Below are 16,510 nucleotides of genomic sequence, written 5' to 3' on the forward strand. Positions count from 1 at the left end.
ACTTGGACCCTCTCCCTTGTGACAGTCAATGTTATAACCTCCCTGATAAGTGGGGTGGTCCCTACTGAGGTCTCCTGGTGAGACAGGAGGAAAAGGCTTCAGAGAGGAACTTACCAGGAGCAAAGGGGGAGTCCCTGGGAAGCCCCTCGTGTCCCAGTCAGCCTACTGTGGAGGGTGGGCTTTGAGAGAAAGAGTGAGCACAAGACTGTAAGTTGAAGAGCCATAGAAACATTTCTTTTTTTTTTTTTTAACATTTTTTATTGAGTTATAATCATTTTACAATGTTGTGTCAAATTCCAGTGTAGAGCACAATTTTTCAGTTATACATGAACATATATATATTCATTGAAACATTTCTAACTGAGGACAACACTGAAGGAATGAAGCTATCCTCCCTTAGAGGACTGCTTGGCCAGTGAGGAGTATTAATTCGCAAGACCATCATCCCAGGAGACAAACATACACTATTTTACAAGACCAGCTTTCATGTCAACCCTGCAGAGTAGTAACGGAATCAACCACGGTGGAAAACACGGACTCACCCACGCACTGAATAGGTTTTCCAGTTGTCTTTTTCCAATGTGGGCTACTGGAGTTTCCACTAACTGATGAAGGGGGCTGCGAGCAATTTACTGAACATTCAGAAGAAATGTGATTATATTGGTATTTTAACCTAGTGAAACTGGAAAGATCAGATTTGTATGTTAAAAGTTCACTCTTGGAAAAAAAAAAGTTCGCTCTTGGCAGGATGAATAGACAGAGTAAGAAACTAGACAGGAAGACTGGTTAACCCAACAACAAATATTTTGAGACTTCCGCGCATGATGAGAACAACAGTGGGTTGTGGACCTGAGCTTGACGTGGGAGAAAAATCTCATTAATAATCACACAAACGTATAATCAGGCACTGTGGGTGTGTGTACTCCGGGGAAGGGAAGGGGGGGGGTCTGAATTGTGGAAAAATATGGAAAAGGACAGATTAAAGAGATATTTATTTTATTTATTTATTGAAGGGGGGAGGTAATTAGGTTCATTTACTTATTTACTTTTTTTTTAATGAAGGTACTGGTGGGATTGAACCCAGGACTTTGTGCACGCTAAGCATGCACTCTACTGCTAAGTTATACCCTTCCTTCTAAGAACAAATTAAAGAGATACTTGAAAAGCTTGCTAACAATTTAGACAGGGGTGGGGGGGGGTGGGGAGGAGCGGGGGGGGCGGGGCAGGGAGAAAGGGAATTTCAAGGTCTTACTTGGTGAGTAGGTAGATACTGTTTTAGAAAGAAGCATAAAAACAATCATGGGGAACTTTGCCAATATTGAGAGTTATATAAACAGAGTAAGCATGATTTAAACAGATCTACATTTTAATTTTTGTCCTGGGGCTTCCAGTCATATTTGCTTCTTTCTGGAGATAATACCTGCCCTGCTTATCTTACAAGGCACTTGGATTAGTCAGGGTTCTCCAGAGAAACAAAACCAGTTGGACTATATAGAGAGGGAAAGGGAGGGAGGGAAGGAGAGAGACTGGCTGATTTGTTCATTCATTCATTTAGTTATTATAAGGAATTAGCTCACATGATTATGGAAGCTGAGCAGTCCTCAGGTCTGCAGTCAGCAAGCTGGGGACCCAGGACAGCTGATGGTATATTTCTAGTCTGAAAGCCAGCAGGTTCAAGACCCAAGAAGAGCCAATGTTTCAGCTCAAGTCTGAATGCAGGAAAAAAAACTGGTGTCCCAAGTCTAAGACAGGCAGATGAGCTCCCTCATAGTTAAGGGAGAGTCAGCCTTTTGTTTTCTATGCAGGCCTTCGATAGATTAAATGAGGCCCACCCACATTAGGGAGGACAACCTGCTTTACTCAGTCTGTGGATTCAAATGTCAATTTCATCCAGGTACACCCTCACAGAAGCAGTGAGAATAATATTTGACCAAATGTGTGGGCACCCTTTGATCTAGTAAAGTTAACACATAAAACTAACCATCAGAGCACTTTTGAGTATGAAATGAAATAACTGATATGTAACTACCTTAGTTCAAGGCCCATACAAATATAATGTAGTAAGTAGGAAAAATTGTCTGTAACGTATGTGTTACATACTCTGTTTGCCCTTCTGCTCCTTCTGCCCTGTGTCTGGCCAGCTGATCTCCCTGACCCTCTGGTTTCTGGTTGGGAGGTACAGCAGGAGACTGAGAGTAAGAGAAGAGAAAGGCTGGGCAGGGGGTTTATTCCCCAACTCTCTCCTGGCCTCCCAAGTGGCTTAGACCCTGCTGGGGTCCCCTCATCCTTGTCTGCAGCTCCCTCCCCTGCCCCATCAGGCCTAGGGATGCTAACAGGTTCCCTCCTCTTCAGTCTCTGGGTGCCTCTCCATCCCTTGTTGGGTTCTCACCTTTGCCAAAGAGCAGGCATCTGGGACCTGTATTGATAATGTTAACATTAAATTCATATCTAAGCTTTCAGAGGAAATTCTTGTCAATCCTATCTCTAATCTAAAATCAATTTCTTGTGTTCTTTTAACTTAGTAATGACAACTTTAATATGAACACGTGTTTGACCCTCAAGAAACAGTCATAACGTACATGGAAGAATGAGCTGCTATTGAAAGGAGTGCACGATGCTTAGGAATGGAGGGTGTGCTGTTTCTGGATCCAGCTGATTGATATTCAAATATATCAAAGCAATGGATAGCAGTACTCATTTGAATAATCAGAACTTCTTCCAATACTAGGTCACTTCTTCCTTGGGGTGGGGCCTGAGCGCAATAGAAGTGGGGATATTCTCGGGGTGCTCTAACTACAGCACGTGGTCAGGGTCTCAGGTGGCTCCTTTAGGGCCTCCTCTGGGGTCTCGGGGACCACCTTTTGCATGCGCTCCTGCTTCTGGGGGTGGGGTGGGGGGAGGGGGGAGGCAGCAGTTTGTGGGTGGTTGCCCAGCTGTGTGACAAGCCTGCTACCAAGGCGCCCGCTGGCCAGGAGAATGGAGCCTGTGATAGATCCTTTTGTGGCACCAAGTATCGCACCAGGAACTGCAGCTCTGTGCCTGAGGGTGCTGTCTTCCTGCCCTGTTTCTTACCGTCTTCACTGCCAGTCCCCTGGTCCATGCTACCATTCTCTCTCTCCTAGGTGGCTTCTGTGGCCTCCTAACTGGACTTGATGCTCCTGTGCTGGGAATTTATCTATGGTCTCCGAGATACCTTTGTAAGCTCTTCTCTGTAATGTGGGGTTGGGCTAATGCAAACCTAATCTCCCACCTCCAACTAGCTGGCTTCCTGTTAGGTTTTACAATGTGAGGCATTAGAAGAAGAAAGAAAAGTAAAGGGAAAGGAAAAGAGACTTCTTTCCTGGTTTTTCACTTTCCTGTTTTTTTGTTGCTCCAGTAGCAGCATATAAGTGGCCCCAGCTTCCAGAGACACCCAGGGCTTCCGGCACCCCCGGTGGTCATGCCACACTCCCTCACCTGTGGAGCTGTGCCCTGGTGGGGAGGTCCCTTTGGTGGAGGCCCCAGTCAGACAGCACCCCTTCCACAGAGGTCTGAGCAGGGCAGCGCTTTCTTCAGAGACGCAGGCACCAGCCACCTGGGGCCTCTCCTCCAAGCTCCTAGGTACAGGTGACACTACCTATTTTCCAGCCTTAGCAGGTAGGAGCTGCTTCTTGCAGTTATTAATCCCTGAGTTACTACCCTCTTCCTTTTTTCTCGGCTGTTTCCTTTTCCTCTTTCAATTTCTAATGTCTGTGAAAGCAGTTCTTTATATTAAAGCCCCTCTATTTGAAATACATAGTGTGATTTCTGTTTCTGATTGGTCCCCGGCTGATACCTCTTCTAACACATTTTCCACTTAGCATCCAGTTATCTTTTTTTTTTTTCTGAAGTATAGTTGGTTTACAATGTTGTGTTAATTTCTGGTGTACAGCATAGTGATTCAGTTATACATATACATACATCTTTTCATAATCTTTTTCATTATAGGCTATTACAAGGCATTGAATATAGTTCCCTTTGCTATACAGTAGTATCTTGTTGTTTATCTATTTTATATTTAGTAGTTAGTATCTGCAAATTCCAAACTCCCAATTTATCCACCCCTCCCCCGCCCTGGTAACCATAAGTTTATTTTCTATGTCTGTGGGTCTGTTTCTGTTTTGTTATTAAGTCTGTTTGTATCATTTTTTAGACTCCACATATAAGTGATATCACATAATATTTGTCTTAGTCTGACTTAGTATGATAATCTCTAGGTCCATCCATGTTGCTGCAAATGGCATTACTTTATTCTTTTTTATGACTGAGTAGTATTTCATTGTGTGTATATATACACACACACACACACATACCATGATTTCTTTATCCAATCATCTGTTGATAGACATTTAAGTTGCTTCCATGTCTTGGCTATTGTAAATGGTGTAACAGCCAACTATCTTTTGAAAATGTGCCTCACTGCATCACACCCTAGCTGTACTAGTTAAGATGCTTGCTTTAACACCACAGAAACCAGCACTGGCTAACTCTTAAACAGAAGAATTCATTGAAAGCAACTATGGAACTCAGAGTATCAAGAGGAAGATCAGAGAACAAGGTACAGGGAAAGGTTTATACAGCGAAGCTCCAGGAATGGTTTGCTGAAGATGTGGCCCCTGATTCCCTCCCAAAGGACACTTGTGGGCAGCCAGGTGCCAGTGGACATTGGTCACCATATGCTGGATTCTGCTGCCCTGGCACACTCATCCCTGGGCATTCCTGACTGTACCACTGTCACCCTAATAATTTCTAACTGACCTTGTATCTTTGAGACATGCCCTCATGACTCAAAGTCCCAGGTAGGAGCCTCTGACTGGCCTTGTTCTATATGCCACAGGAGAGGAGAGAAAACACTTTCTCCTGTCTTTGGCTTCTACAAGCCTTGGCTTCTATAGTGGGAACTGGGACCCTGCATCCCAGAGTTTTGTGATTTCCCAAATAAGAAGGGCTTTTGAATGCTGGCCAGCCAGTGACGAATGTCTGCCATAATGCCAAAACCCTCCAACAGCTTCCCCTGTCACTTCCGAGTAAAATCCCCAAATCTGGCTTTCACAACTGGCATGATCTGGCCCCTCAGACTTTCTGACCTCACCTCACGTCTCACTCTTGCTTCATGCTCCGGGCCCATGGAGATTCTGTCTGTCCCTTGACCACGCCACACTCGTTCTGACACCAGGGAATCGCTCCTCCCTCAGTCTGGAAGACCCTTCCCTGCTCTTCTCAAGGAATTTCCTTCTCACTTCCAAGTCTTAGCTCAAATATCTCTTCCTCAATGAAACCTTCCAAAGAGTCTCCACTGCACAATTCTTTCCTTCACAGCACTTGTTTGTGCCTGATATTTTCTTGTGTGTTGAATTATCTGCCTCCCTTCCCCTTGTCGGTCAGTTGCTGCAGTCTCCCACACCTGGGAGAGTGCCTGGCACAGAGCAGGTGCTGAATGCTTGTTGGATGGATGGATGGATGGCTCAATTTTGTTTATTATAGAATTCTACCTGATTAAAAAAAGCAAAACAATTTTGTAATGGAGGCAATGGCAAATGAAATTACATGGATGCTTTTTACAATAATTAACTTTTTGACATCCATCCATGACACTTCTTTTGGAAGTTTTACTAAGGAGTGAGAGCTCTGAGGTGGGCCCTAATAAGGCTGTTTCGATCTTCTAGAGAAACCATGGGTTTCCTTCTAATGGCCACCAGCTGGGAGTCCTCCATTTTGTGAATTAGAGTAGATGGTAAAGTTTAGGTAAGGAAAACCACAAAGCACACCACACTCATACTGAGCATGAAAGAAGCCATATAGCATAATTGCTATAAGCATGGAGTTGGGTGTAAGACAGCCCTGAGTTCTACTCCCACATCTGATTCCTATTAGTAGTGTGTTTGCTGGCTCTGCCGCTTCCAGCTCTGTGACCTTGGGCAAGTCACTAAACCTCTCTTTGCTTCAGTTTCTACATTTGCAAAATGGGAATATCCCTACATCATAGGCTTGTTGTGAGGGTTAAAATGAGTCAATACATAGAAACCACATAGAAAAGTGTCTGGCATATAGTTAGCTTTGATAAAGCACAGTATAGCATAAGCTATTATTACAGTTAGGATCATGTTTGTCTGTTGATAAGAGAAACTTAAACAAGATAGAAGTGTGTTTATCTTTCATATAAGTCAGAGATAGGGAGCCCAGGGTGGGTACGGCAGTTCTATAGTCATCAGGGACCAAAGTTCCTTTTTTCTCCACCACCATCTAATGCATGGTTTATATCTTCAAAGTCCAAGGTGGCCACTGAAGCTCCCGTCACCCCAACTGCATTTCAGGCATCAGGAAGAAGGAACAGAAAAGGACTTTATGGCAGAGTCAACACCCTTTAAAGACTCTTCCCAGAAGGCCCGCATAGTACTTCCATTTGCATCTCATTGGCCAGAACATAGACACGTGACCACACCTAGCTGCAAGGGGCAATGGCAAATAGAGGTTTTTCAGTGGGTGCATTACCACCCCAAATAAAATTGGCACTGTATCACTAAAGAAAGGGAAAATGGATATTGTACCTTGTGTAAGTTATTTAACCTCTCCAGATTTTAGTTTTGTCATATAGCATGGGAAAAATGGTTCACACCTCATACAACTGTCTGGAAGGTTACATGAAACAGAACCTAAAAACTACTAGCACCGTGCCCAACACATACTGAGTAAGCATTAGCCATTATCCTAAGAAGGAAAAAATATCTCTCTGAATGCTTTTATAAATAAGCTAGACAAAACCAAATGGAACAAAAAGAAGAAAAAATATCCTCCCCCAAAAAGGACTGATTAACTTCAGAAAGAAGTTAAGTTTCAGAAAGAAACTGCCTCTACCTGAAGGTTTCTCCCACCTTTTCATGGCTTTGGCCTCTTTGTCTCAACTAATTCTCAGCCGACAAAGTTCCAGTTTTAAATATCACATTACCCTGCCTTACTGCTAACGAAGGGCCACTGTGTCTGGGTGGGGCTGTCTCAGACTCACTGTTTGTGATCTTTCCGGTCTCATCCACCATCCAACTTCCGTCCATCTGCGTCAGTGTTCTAGACCAGCGGATTATGAACCTGGCTGATTCTAAAACTCACTCTCTTGGAGAGTTCAGTAAAAATACAGACTCAGCCCCAACCCCAGGAACCAACCTGGAAAACTTCTATATCTGCCTCACCTGTGTCAAACTGACGCTGGGTTTTTTTGGACCAAATGACTCAGCAACTTGAACATTGACATAATATAAATGAATGTATTCTGAAACACAAATGTGGATTGAATGTCATTAGACGCCAGGCATTTTTCTAAGCACTTTGCATGGACTAACTCATTTAGGTACTATTATTCCTCTTTATACAGAGCAGAGGCACAGAGAGGATATGCAATTTGCTCAAGGTCACACAGCTAATAAATGGGGGAGCTGGAATTCAAGCCCAGGCACTCTGACTTCTGAGAGCCTGTGTATTTAACCTCTATCTTCTACCACCTTCCCATCTCCCATGATCAGCCGGGTTCATATTAAACAGTCAGGGCACTCCAATACAAATTATTTAAAAATTGGAACAGATGTCCTCCTAGCATCTATTAAGTAAATTGCAAGATATTCTTACTCATGATCATTTATCTTCCCAAGCACACGGTGGCACAGATAAGCCTGTTTCAAAGTATTTTAAGACAGCCATCAGAAATGGTGTTGAAACTATATTTTTGTGTGTGTATATGTTCATTGTGATGGATGCTCTTCAGGTAAAGAAATATATACACACACACACGTACACATACACACTGCATATGCCTACAGAAAGTATGGCAGAAAACACAGCCAAGGGTGGCAGTTAATTCTGTGTGGTAATATCATCCTTTTTTAATTTATCTAAAATAAGCATTTGAATTTCGTCTAATCAAAAAACTCAAAATTTAAAAATAAGGTGTTTTGAAGCAAAAGCAATGGAAGACAACAATTATATCCCCTCTGTTTTCTCAGAGAGTCTTACAGGCTCTTCATTTAAAAGTTCCTCCTGTAAGACCCTTTAAAAGGGAATCTGATGGGGAAGGATGAAATTACAGGTGTGTTTCCATAGTGGCTGAGCTCTTGGTTTCAGAGACTAGCAGATATGGGTTTAAATCCTGAGAAATTTCCCGGCTGAGACATAGATGTCAGACAGGTCACTGACTGGCCAGCCCTCACTCAGGCACCTGGGAAAAAGGTCCAGGGGCCGATGCATTTTGCAGGGCAGAACACAGGTCTACAGGAGCTTGATATAAGGTAATAACTGTGGCGAGCAAGCATCACCATCAGAACATACCTCAGGATCGTTAAATGCCGATCACAAAACCAGCACCTTTTGGGCTCATAACAAAGATTGTAACTACATTACTGACCAGAGTTAAGAACCCACTCTTGTGAAGATAATCTGAGGAAAGGAAAAGGTCAGGCTGCCTTCTGGAAACAGCTGAGGCTGGTTTAAGGTACTGTTTCTAGTTCAGTGCCTGTATGTTACCTGGGACTCACTCAACCCCTCTCCACTGTGGCCTACTAGCTTCTGAATTTTCTGTTTTCCAAAATACAATACAGATTTATCCCTGTCCCGTTGTGCTGTCTCTGCGGTCAGCTGCTCCCATCCCACCCCGGGCCATCCCCAGCTCTCGGGCGCCACTGGAGGCTCTTAAGCCCTTGCCTCCTCCCTCGGCCTCCATCTGGCTGCCTCCCCTCCAGCACTGCTGAAGCTGACGTCTCAGAGGTTAGGGTGACATTCTCATTGCCAAATCCTGGGTTCAGCCTTATCTTCCTGGACCTTGCTCAATTAATCATCATTCCTGCCACGTCTCCAGGCACCTTCCTCTCAGTCCATAAACATGCTCGAATTTCTGGTAGCCTTAAAAAAATAATACAAATATGAATAACCTTGGCTTCACATTGCTCTCCAGCAACTGTCGCATTTCTGGAATCCCAGCTTCTGAGAAGCCAAGAGTTTGGACACTGAAGACTTCAGCTCCCTGTTCTGTCACTTCCAACTGTGTGACGTTTTGCTTAACCTTTTCTGTGCCTTAGTTTCCTCCTCTGTAAAAAAAAAAAAAGGCTCTGGATAATACCTACCTCCAGGTTGTTGTGAGAATTAAATGCATTAATGCAGAAATTTGCCATACAGAAGGTGAGCGATAAATGTTAACACTGGGAGTCCTACAGTCTCACCTCCCTTTCATCCTTCAATGTAGCAGAACCGGGCTCAGGCCCTACCACTCTGTAAACGTCACCAATGACCTACTACTTGTCAGTCCATGGTGCTCTGTTGCATTTGACATTATTAGTTACTTCCTCCTTGCAATATTCCAAATCTCATCTGCTGCCACTTCCTGCTGCACACATCATCATGCCCTAGTTTACTCTGAATGAACACACACACACACACACACACACACACACACACACACACACACACACACAACTAGGGTTTGTTTCTTACCTTCAAGTCTCTGCTGTTGCTGAAACTGCACCACTGCGTTACCACAGAAGGCACCTTCTCACCTTCAGTGGCCAACCCTGCCTTGTCCCCCTCCCCCTCCAGATCCTCCTCTCCCTGCTGGCTTACCCTGGTTAACTTCCTCTTATCCTTGTCCTCACTTCCCCAGAAATTCTATCTTAACACCCTGAGTTAGCTGCCCCTTCCTGGTGCTTCCATGACACTTACGTAGCTCTCACACTGCATTATACCTCGGTCCCCCTAAAATGACGGTGAGCAACCTGGTACAACTACCAGAATCATTTCTTCTTCTCCCTGGAGTTTCCAGCACTTGATACGGTGCCAGATACACAGTAGGAACTCAGTAAATATTTATGGAATTAAATGCTCAATTAACTGATATGAATACTCGTCTATATCCCCTGAGTCTTAGGCAGTAGGATTCAGAGCAATTAGACTTACAGGGAGTTAAGTTAGAAAGAAGTCAGGGATGGGGGAGAGTGTAGCTCAGTGGTAAAGCACATGCCTAGCATGCACAAGGTCCTGGGTTCAATCCCCAGTACCTCCATTAAAATAAATCAACCTAATTACCGCCCTCCCAAGAAAAAGAAAAAAAGTTTTTAAAGAAAGAAATCAAAAGCAAGGGGGGAAATGCACAAGGTCTGACAATGTGTGGTAAGGAAGTTGGGGGAGGCAAGCAGCATTTGGCAGGAGTAAGAGGGGCTGTCGTGTGCAGAAACACTCAACATGAAGAGGCAGTGGCCTTGGGCAGGCTGACTTCCCTAAGCTCTTAAGTTCTTACAAAATCATTAGCTAAAAGGAAAGCAGAAGAAATGTAAAGTATGTTCATGTTCCTTCTTGCTTCTTTCCAAAAGAGCACAGTTAAAACCATGATACATGCTAACTCTTTGTGTCCTCCAGATACATGCTATTTGTTTTTATGCTAGAAAAGTGAGAAAGAAAAAAATTTGTTTTCAAAAACGGAGGAGAAATTCAGAACATTCTCTGCAGGCTGATACAGATTCCCACCGGCACAGTTCATCATCTACTTGGGGGCATCTCCTTTGCCAGCCCCTATTATACCCTCAAGCAAAGGACTCAAAGAATGTAGGCATTTTTAGTATCTTTGTTATCACTGCTTTTGCCTCTGACAGTAGTAATTATTAAGAGAGATTAACCACTCCTAGAACAAGTTATCACCTAAAAAGTAAGAGGTATTGAGCATTAGTACTAATAATTAAATTAAAAAAAATCAGTCTTCAGCTTTTTAAAAAACAGATAATGCATTTACATAGTTCAAAATTCAAAATATAAGAGTGTAGAATAAAATTTTTTTCTTCTACTCTGTCCTTTAAGAGGTCTTCTGCTATACAGAAGAATACACACACATATATATTTTTTTCCTACTGCCTGCTTTTTGCTAGATCCTACTATACACCCTGTCTTGCACCTTGTTTTTTTCACCTAACAATCTGTTTTCACCTAACAATCAGTACAAATAGAAAATGTCCCATTTTATTTGTTACATTATATAGACAAACCACAATTTATTTAACCACTTCCCTACTCATAGACCTACAGGTTGCTCCCAATATTTTGAAACTCAAACGGTGCTGTAAGGAATAACTTCTACATACATCATTTTGCACATGTGCCAGAATATCTGCAGCATAAATTCCTAGAAGTGGATTAGCTGAGCCAAAGGATCTATGCATCTATGATCTTGTCAGCTGTTGCCAGTGTTCTCTGCAGGGAGGCTGCTGTACCAATTCACCCTTCCACCAGCTCCCTTATGCCTCCACCAACAGTGTCAGCTGACCTTCTAGGCTTTGCTAATTTAGAAGGTGACAAATAACAACTCAGTGTATTCAAGCTTGTGTTTTTCTTATCACAAGTGTGGCTGTACTTTTTTTTTTTTGAGTCCTCAGTGCTATTTATACTTTCCTCCCTCTAAGTATAAAATAATGATAACAATAATAATAATAGCTAACATTCATGGGATGGCTTGCCATCTGCCAGGTACGTTACAGTTCTGCCCCTCAACAGTTCTACACTGTAGGGTGTTTATTATCCCCAATTTACAGAGAGGGAAACTGAGGCTTGGGGAGTGGAAGTAGCTTGCCCAGCGTCTCACAGCAAAGTGGCAGAGCCAGGGCTTGAACCCAGGCTCCTCTGACCACAAAGCCCATGTTCTGAAAAACTAGGCGACTTCCCCTATTACTCAACAACCACATCAAAAATAGAGGACCTGGGGTGTTGACTCTCAGATTCCCTCCCTGAGATTCCAAGAAAGTAGCCTGCTGGGGTCTTCTCACACTTTTGCCTCCTTTCGTGTTCCCTCAGGTTCTTGCTTCTCTTCAGGATGTGCTGTAAAGGGCCCACAGAGATGAGACACTGACGGAAGCCTCCCAGAAATGCAGCCACGAGAGAGGAGTAAGTGGCGTTTAAGTGGACACGAGCTCATGAACAGCAGCCTCAGGCCTACAAGTAAAGTTCATTCATTCAGCAAACATTTACTGACCATCCACTGTGTGTCCAGCACTGTTCCAGGCACTCAAATGTGGCAGTGAGCAAGACGAACCAGGTCCTGGTTCTCCTAAAACTTGCATTACACTGGACGGTAAATAAACAAGAAAAAACAAAAAGGATAGCAATAAGTACCATACAGAGGGTTAAAACCGTGTAATTTGGTAAAAAGAGGCTGCTTTGGATTGGTTAGTTGAAGGCCTCTCTAAAGGAGGCGCCCGTTATACTGAGAAGTAAATGATGTGGGGGAAGCAGCTGTGGACATTCAGGGGAAGAGCAGTTCAGGCAGAGGAGCAGCCAGTGCAAAGGTGCCGAGTTGGGAACAAGCTGGTGCATCTACCACCAAAGGGAAAGCCTGGAGGAAGAAGGAGGGGAGGTTCTGGCAGAGGCTGGAGTGGAAGGTGTGACCAGATCTCACCTCAGGGCTCTATGGACAGGAAAGAAAACCTGGATGGTACCAGGTCCAGTGGAAAGCAGTGGGAGGTTTACGTGGTGTGAGGGAGTGGGGAGAGGGGGGTGTGTATGTGTGTGACATAATCTGATTTAATTGTTCTTAAAAAACAATTATTCTGGCTGCCAGGAGGAGAGCAGATTGCAGAGAGGTGAGAAGGTAAATGTGGAGATGAGTTGGAGGCTATTGAGGCGGCTTGAACCAGAGATCATAAAGACTTAGACCTTCTCAAACTTTAGAGGGCATCAGAATCCTCTGGAAGGTCCCATCCTCAGAGTTTCTAACTCTGGAGAAGACCCCAAGATCTTTGCATTTCTAACAAGCTCCCAGGTGACGCTGATGCTGGTCTGCAAATCACACTTTGAGTAGCACTGGACTGACTGGAGATGGAAGAAGTAGACAGATTTCAATAAATTTTGGAAGCAGGGTCAACAGGATTTATGCATCTGGAGGACGAGTGAAGGAGAGGAATCAAGGATGACTTTGGGGTTTTGGTTAAGCATCCAAGGAAACAATTCAGGCATAGACGGAGACTAGAACATGGAAGGAGGGGCAGGTGGAGGGGGTGAAAAACAAGAGTTCTGTTTGCAGCAGGTGAAGTGTGAGGGGCCTGGGACACATCCAAATGGAAATGTCAGTCATCGGGTGGTGAGTTCTGGTGTTAGAGTGAGAGGTCAGGACTGGGGAGACCTCAGCAGAAAGATGAAATTTAAAGTGATGGGGCTCTTCCTCGGCACTACCCACGGAGGTGGCAGCCATCTCCTAGTTGGCATCACGGCTGCCCTCAGACCCCTCGTGAAGCCCAGGATCATCAAAAAGAGGACCAAGAAGCTCATCCGGCACCAGTCAGACCGATATGTCAAAATTAAGTGGAAGTGGCGGAAACCCAGAGGCACTGACCACAGGGTGCGCAGGAGGTTCAAGGGCCAGATCTTGATGCCCAGCATCGGCTACGGGAGCAACAAGAACACAAAGCACATGCTGCCCAGAGGCTTCCGCAAGTTCCTGGAGCTCGAAGTGCTGCTGATGTGCAACAAATCTTACTGTGCTGAGATTGCTCACAACGTCTCCTCCAAGAACCGCAAAGCCATTGTGGAGAGAGCAGCCCAGCTGGCCCCTAGAGTCACCAATTCCAATGCCAGGCTGCGCAGCAAAGAGAACGAATAGACAGCTCATGCACATTGTATTTGTGTTAATAAAACCTTTCATACTCAAAAAAAAAAAAAAAGTGATGGGACTGGATGCAATGGCCCAGGGAGAGGTTACACCTGGGGAGGAGAAAGAGCAGAGGACTTCGCCCTGGGCAGCAAGCATCTAAAGGTCAGGAAGGGCAGAGGGATCAGTGGGCAGGAGGACAACCCGGAGACTCAATGTCACTCGTGCCAAGAGCCGAAAGCCTTTTAGGAAGGACGGAATGGCCAGCAGTGCAGCTGGAGGCAAGGTGTGCTACGAGACATCCAGAGAGCTCAGGAGAGCATCCTGGGGCCAAGACAAGAAGAACCAGCAAAATGACTGACGAACTTGAGAATCTGTAGCTCTCTGTCACCTGAGATGGAGTCTTTAAAAGGCATGATTAACCATCAGCTCAAAGGAAAGGGCCCTACGCTTTTCTTTGAGGAAAGTAAAGACATGAGGAAGCCTCTGATATATTACAGCTCACTCTCCAGCCAGCCTCCTGTCCTGGAGTGGCGGCCACGTTTGAGGAGGGAAAGGAACAGAGTTCCGGGAACGGGGCCCGGAAAGGGGAGTATAGGTAGGAAGATGTCTTGAGATTCAGAAATGACGACAGGTGGCTTCTCAGACAGAAAGGCTGTACCATTCTGGAACCGTCTTCACTTTCACCTCACAGAAACTAGCATCCCTGTTCCTGACCAAGAGCAATTCTTCACCCAGTGTTTGTGAGTCCGGTGTTTGTGGGCCGCCTGCCGAAGCTGAGCCCTGGCTCCACCGGCCGTCTCCTCCCTCGTCTGTATTTTGATGGTTTCCTCTGGCCTGGCTCCTTCCCCTCAGACTACAATAATGCCACTCCAGCCCAAAAGAAAGCCCTGTTCCTCCACCCTTCCTCCCCTGCAGCTCCTGCTTTCGTTGCTTTCACCCCAAACTTCCTACACCCATGCCGGTGCTTCCTCACTTTCTTTCTCGTCTGCACCCACTGGAATTTGGCTGTGGATACTGTCTCCAAAGCCACAGCCACTGCGTCAGAGTCATCAAACCCAGGGCCCGCTCCTCCAGCTCCTTAACCTCAGCCCATCTCCCTGCAGCGTTTCACACAATGGCCACCCGCTCCTTCTGGAAATCTTTGCCTCCTCCTCCCAGGGTCCTCCCCATCCCACACCATGCTCTCCCCTCCCTCATCATGGCCTCGGAGGGCACAACCCTCTGAGTTCCATGACCGGTGGTCCTGTCTCCTCTGCCCTCTCTCAGATGACCTCATCTAGACCCTTCCACAATCACCTGGCTATGGTCTGATGATTGATGACAATTTATGCTGGTATTTCCAGCTGCCCATGTGAGAAGCCCATGTTCTGCAGGTGTGTCAAAGATGTCTGAAATGAAACCTAGACCTGCAGTTTGCACTTCATAAATGGATATTAAGAACACGTTTATTGAATGAACCGTTTCCTGTTTGCCCACTCTTGCCTTCTACATGTTAAAGAAAAACCAATAAACAATAAACAAAACACAAACACGTCTTCCCCTTCCGTCTGGATTAGTGGAATCACCTCACACCCTCCTCTCTCATACATCTAATCACTCACAGAGTCTTGGTGATTCTGAGTCCAAAACGTTCCTGAAATTGCTCCTCTTTCCTCCTTTCCACAGCTACTCTGCTGCAATTATCCTCTTTTCAGCTGACTGACAGTAGCCTAACTCTGGTTCTCCAAGCTGGCTATGCATCAGAATCACATTAGAAAGAAAGATTTTGAAAGTCCTTATACCCAGCCCCACCCCAGACTAATTATCAGAATGCCTGAAGGTGAAGCTAGTGCATGGGTATTTCTAAAAAACTCTACAGATGATTATAATGTACAGTCAGATTTGAGAACCACAGATAATTTCCTTCTCCAGTATCCAGTATTTCCTTCCCTCCTCCTTAAAGAATCAAATATCAACACTCTTCTGCTGTAAAACTTCAGGTGACTTCCTATATCTTACAGCTGGATTCTTAATATGGAATCCAGTTTTGAAGGATCTGTGAACCCTATTAAATTATACACAAAACAGTGCACATATGGAGAAGATTCATCCATTCTTAGAGAAGTCTGACTTGAAAAAGGTAAAGAACTATGACCCGGGTAGTAGTTAATAGTTATTCAACACCTACTGTGTGCCAGGCACCGTGGTACACACTTTACATACACTAGCTCGTTAACATTCAAAACTGACCCATAAGTGTATTACCCCCATTTTACAGATGATGGTTAAGTAATGTCCCCGAGTTAGCAAGCCCTTGGAGTCTGGACTCACATTCAATTAGATTTACTCTTTACCACCTTCCTCGTTTGCAGGACTAACCCACACCCTTTAGCATAGCAAACAAGACCCCCTCCATCTAGGCTCCGGTTAGCCACTTTCCTCCACTCTCTCGTCCATGCCTCTGTCCACTTCAGGCTGTAATCACTCCCTAGCATGTCTTCCCTTCACTTCCCTGCCAGGCAGAATCCTATTTACACTTCAGCACAAATGTCCCCTAAATTCTCTGAAACCTTCCCTCCCCTCTGATACTTTCCCAGAAGACACTGATTATGGCACTTTCAGCATCAGATGATAGTGGGGTTCACATCTCTCCCCTGCCAGGCAGAGTTCCTTGAGGGAAAGGACTGTGTCTTGTCCACCTGCAGCTCCCCCAACATCTCACAGTGCCCTGAGCCATAGGTGGGGCTCAATAAACATTTGTTGAAAATAATATAATTTAAGTGTGCTTTCTACTTCTACTAGGGAGTACCCAGGTTCTAAACAGGGGGAGTAAGCCTTTGTCCTGTGACAATGACGTTTGGGATGTTCTTATGTTGCCAGGATGTCCCCACCGATCTCATAGGGTTATTG

At 44.8% G+C, this 16,510-nt stretch overlaps 1 protein-coding gene and 1 pseudogene across 1 annotated transcript; one reads left to right on the forward strand and one right to left on the reverse strand.

Annotated features, from left to right (window-relative positions):
* Positions 1-2,694: 2,694 nt before the first annotated feature.
* Positions 2,695-3,264, reverse strand: LOC116149023 (putative peptidyl-tRNA hydrolase PTRHD1; annotated as a pseudogene).
* A 9,907-nt stretch (positions 3,265-13,171) lies between these two features.
* Positions 13,172-13,630, forward strand: LOC105090569 (large ribosomal subunit protein eL32-like). The gene has a single exon (XM_064476662.1). It carries the CDS (start codon positions 13,181-13,183, stop codon positions 13,628-13,630), a length of 450 nt encoding a protein of 149 aa, XP_064332732.1. The 5' UTR covers positions 13,172-13,180.
* The last annotated feature ends 2,880 nt before the right edge of the window (positions 13,631-16,510 follow it).

Source organism: Camelus dromedarius, chromosome 20 (genome assembly GCF_036321535.1).
Source record: "Camelus dromedarius isolate mCamDro1 chromosome 20, mCamDro1.pat, whole genome shotgun sequence".
In the NCBI taxonomy this organism is placed as follows: Eukaryota; Metazoa; Chordata; class Mammalia; order Artiodactyla; family Camelidae; genus Camelus; species Camelus dromedarius.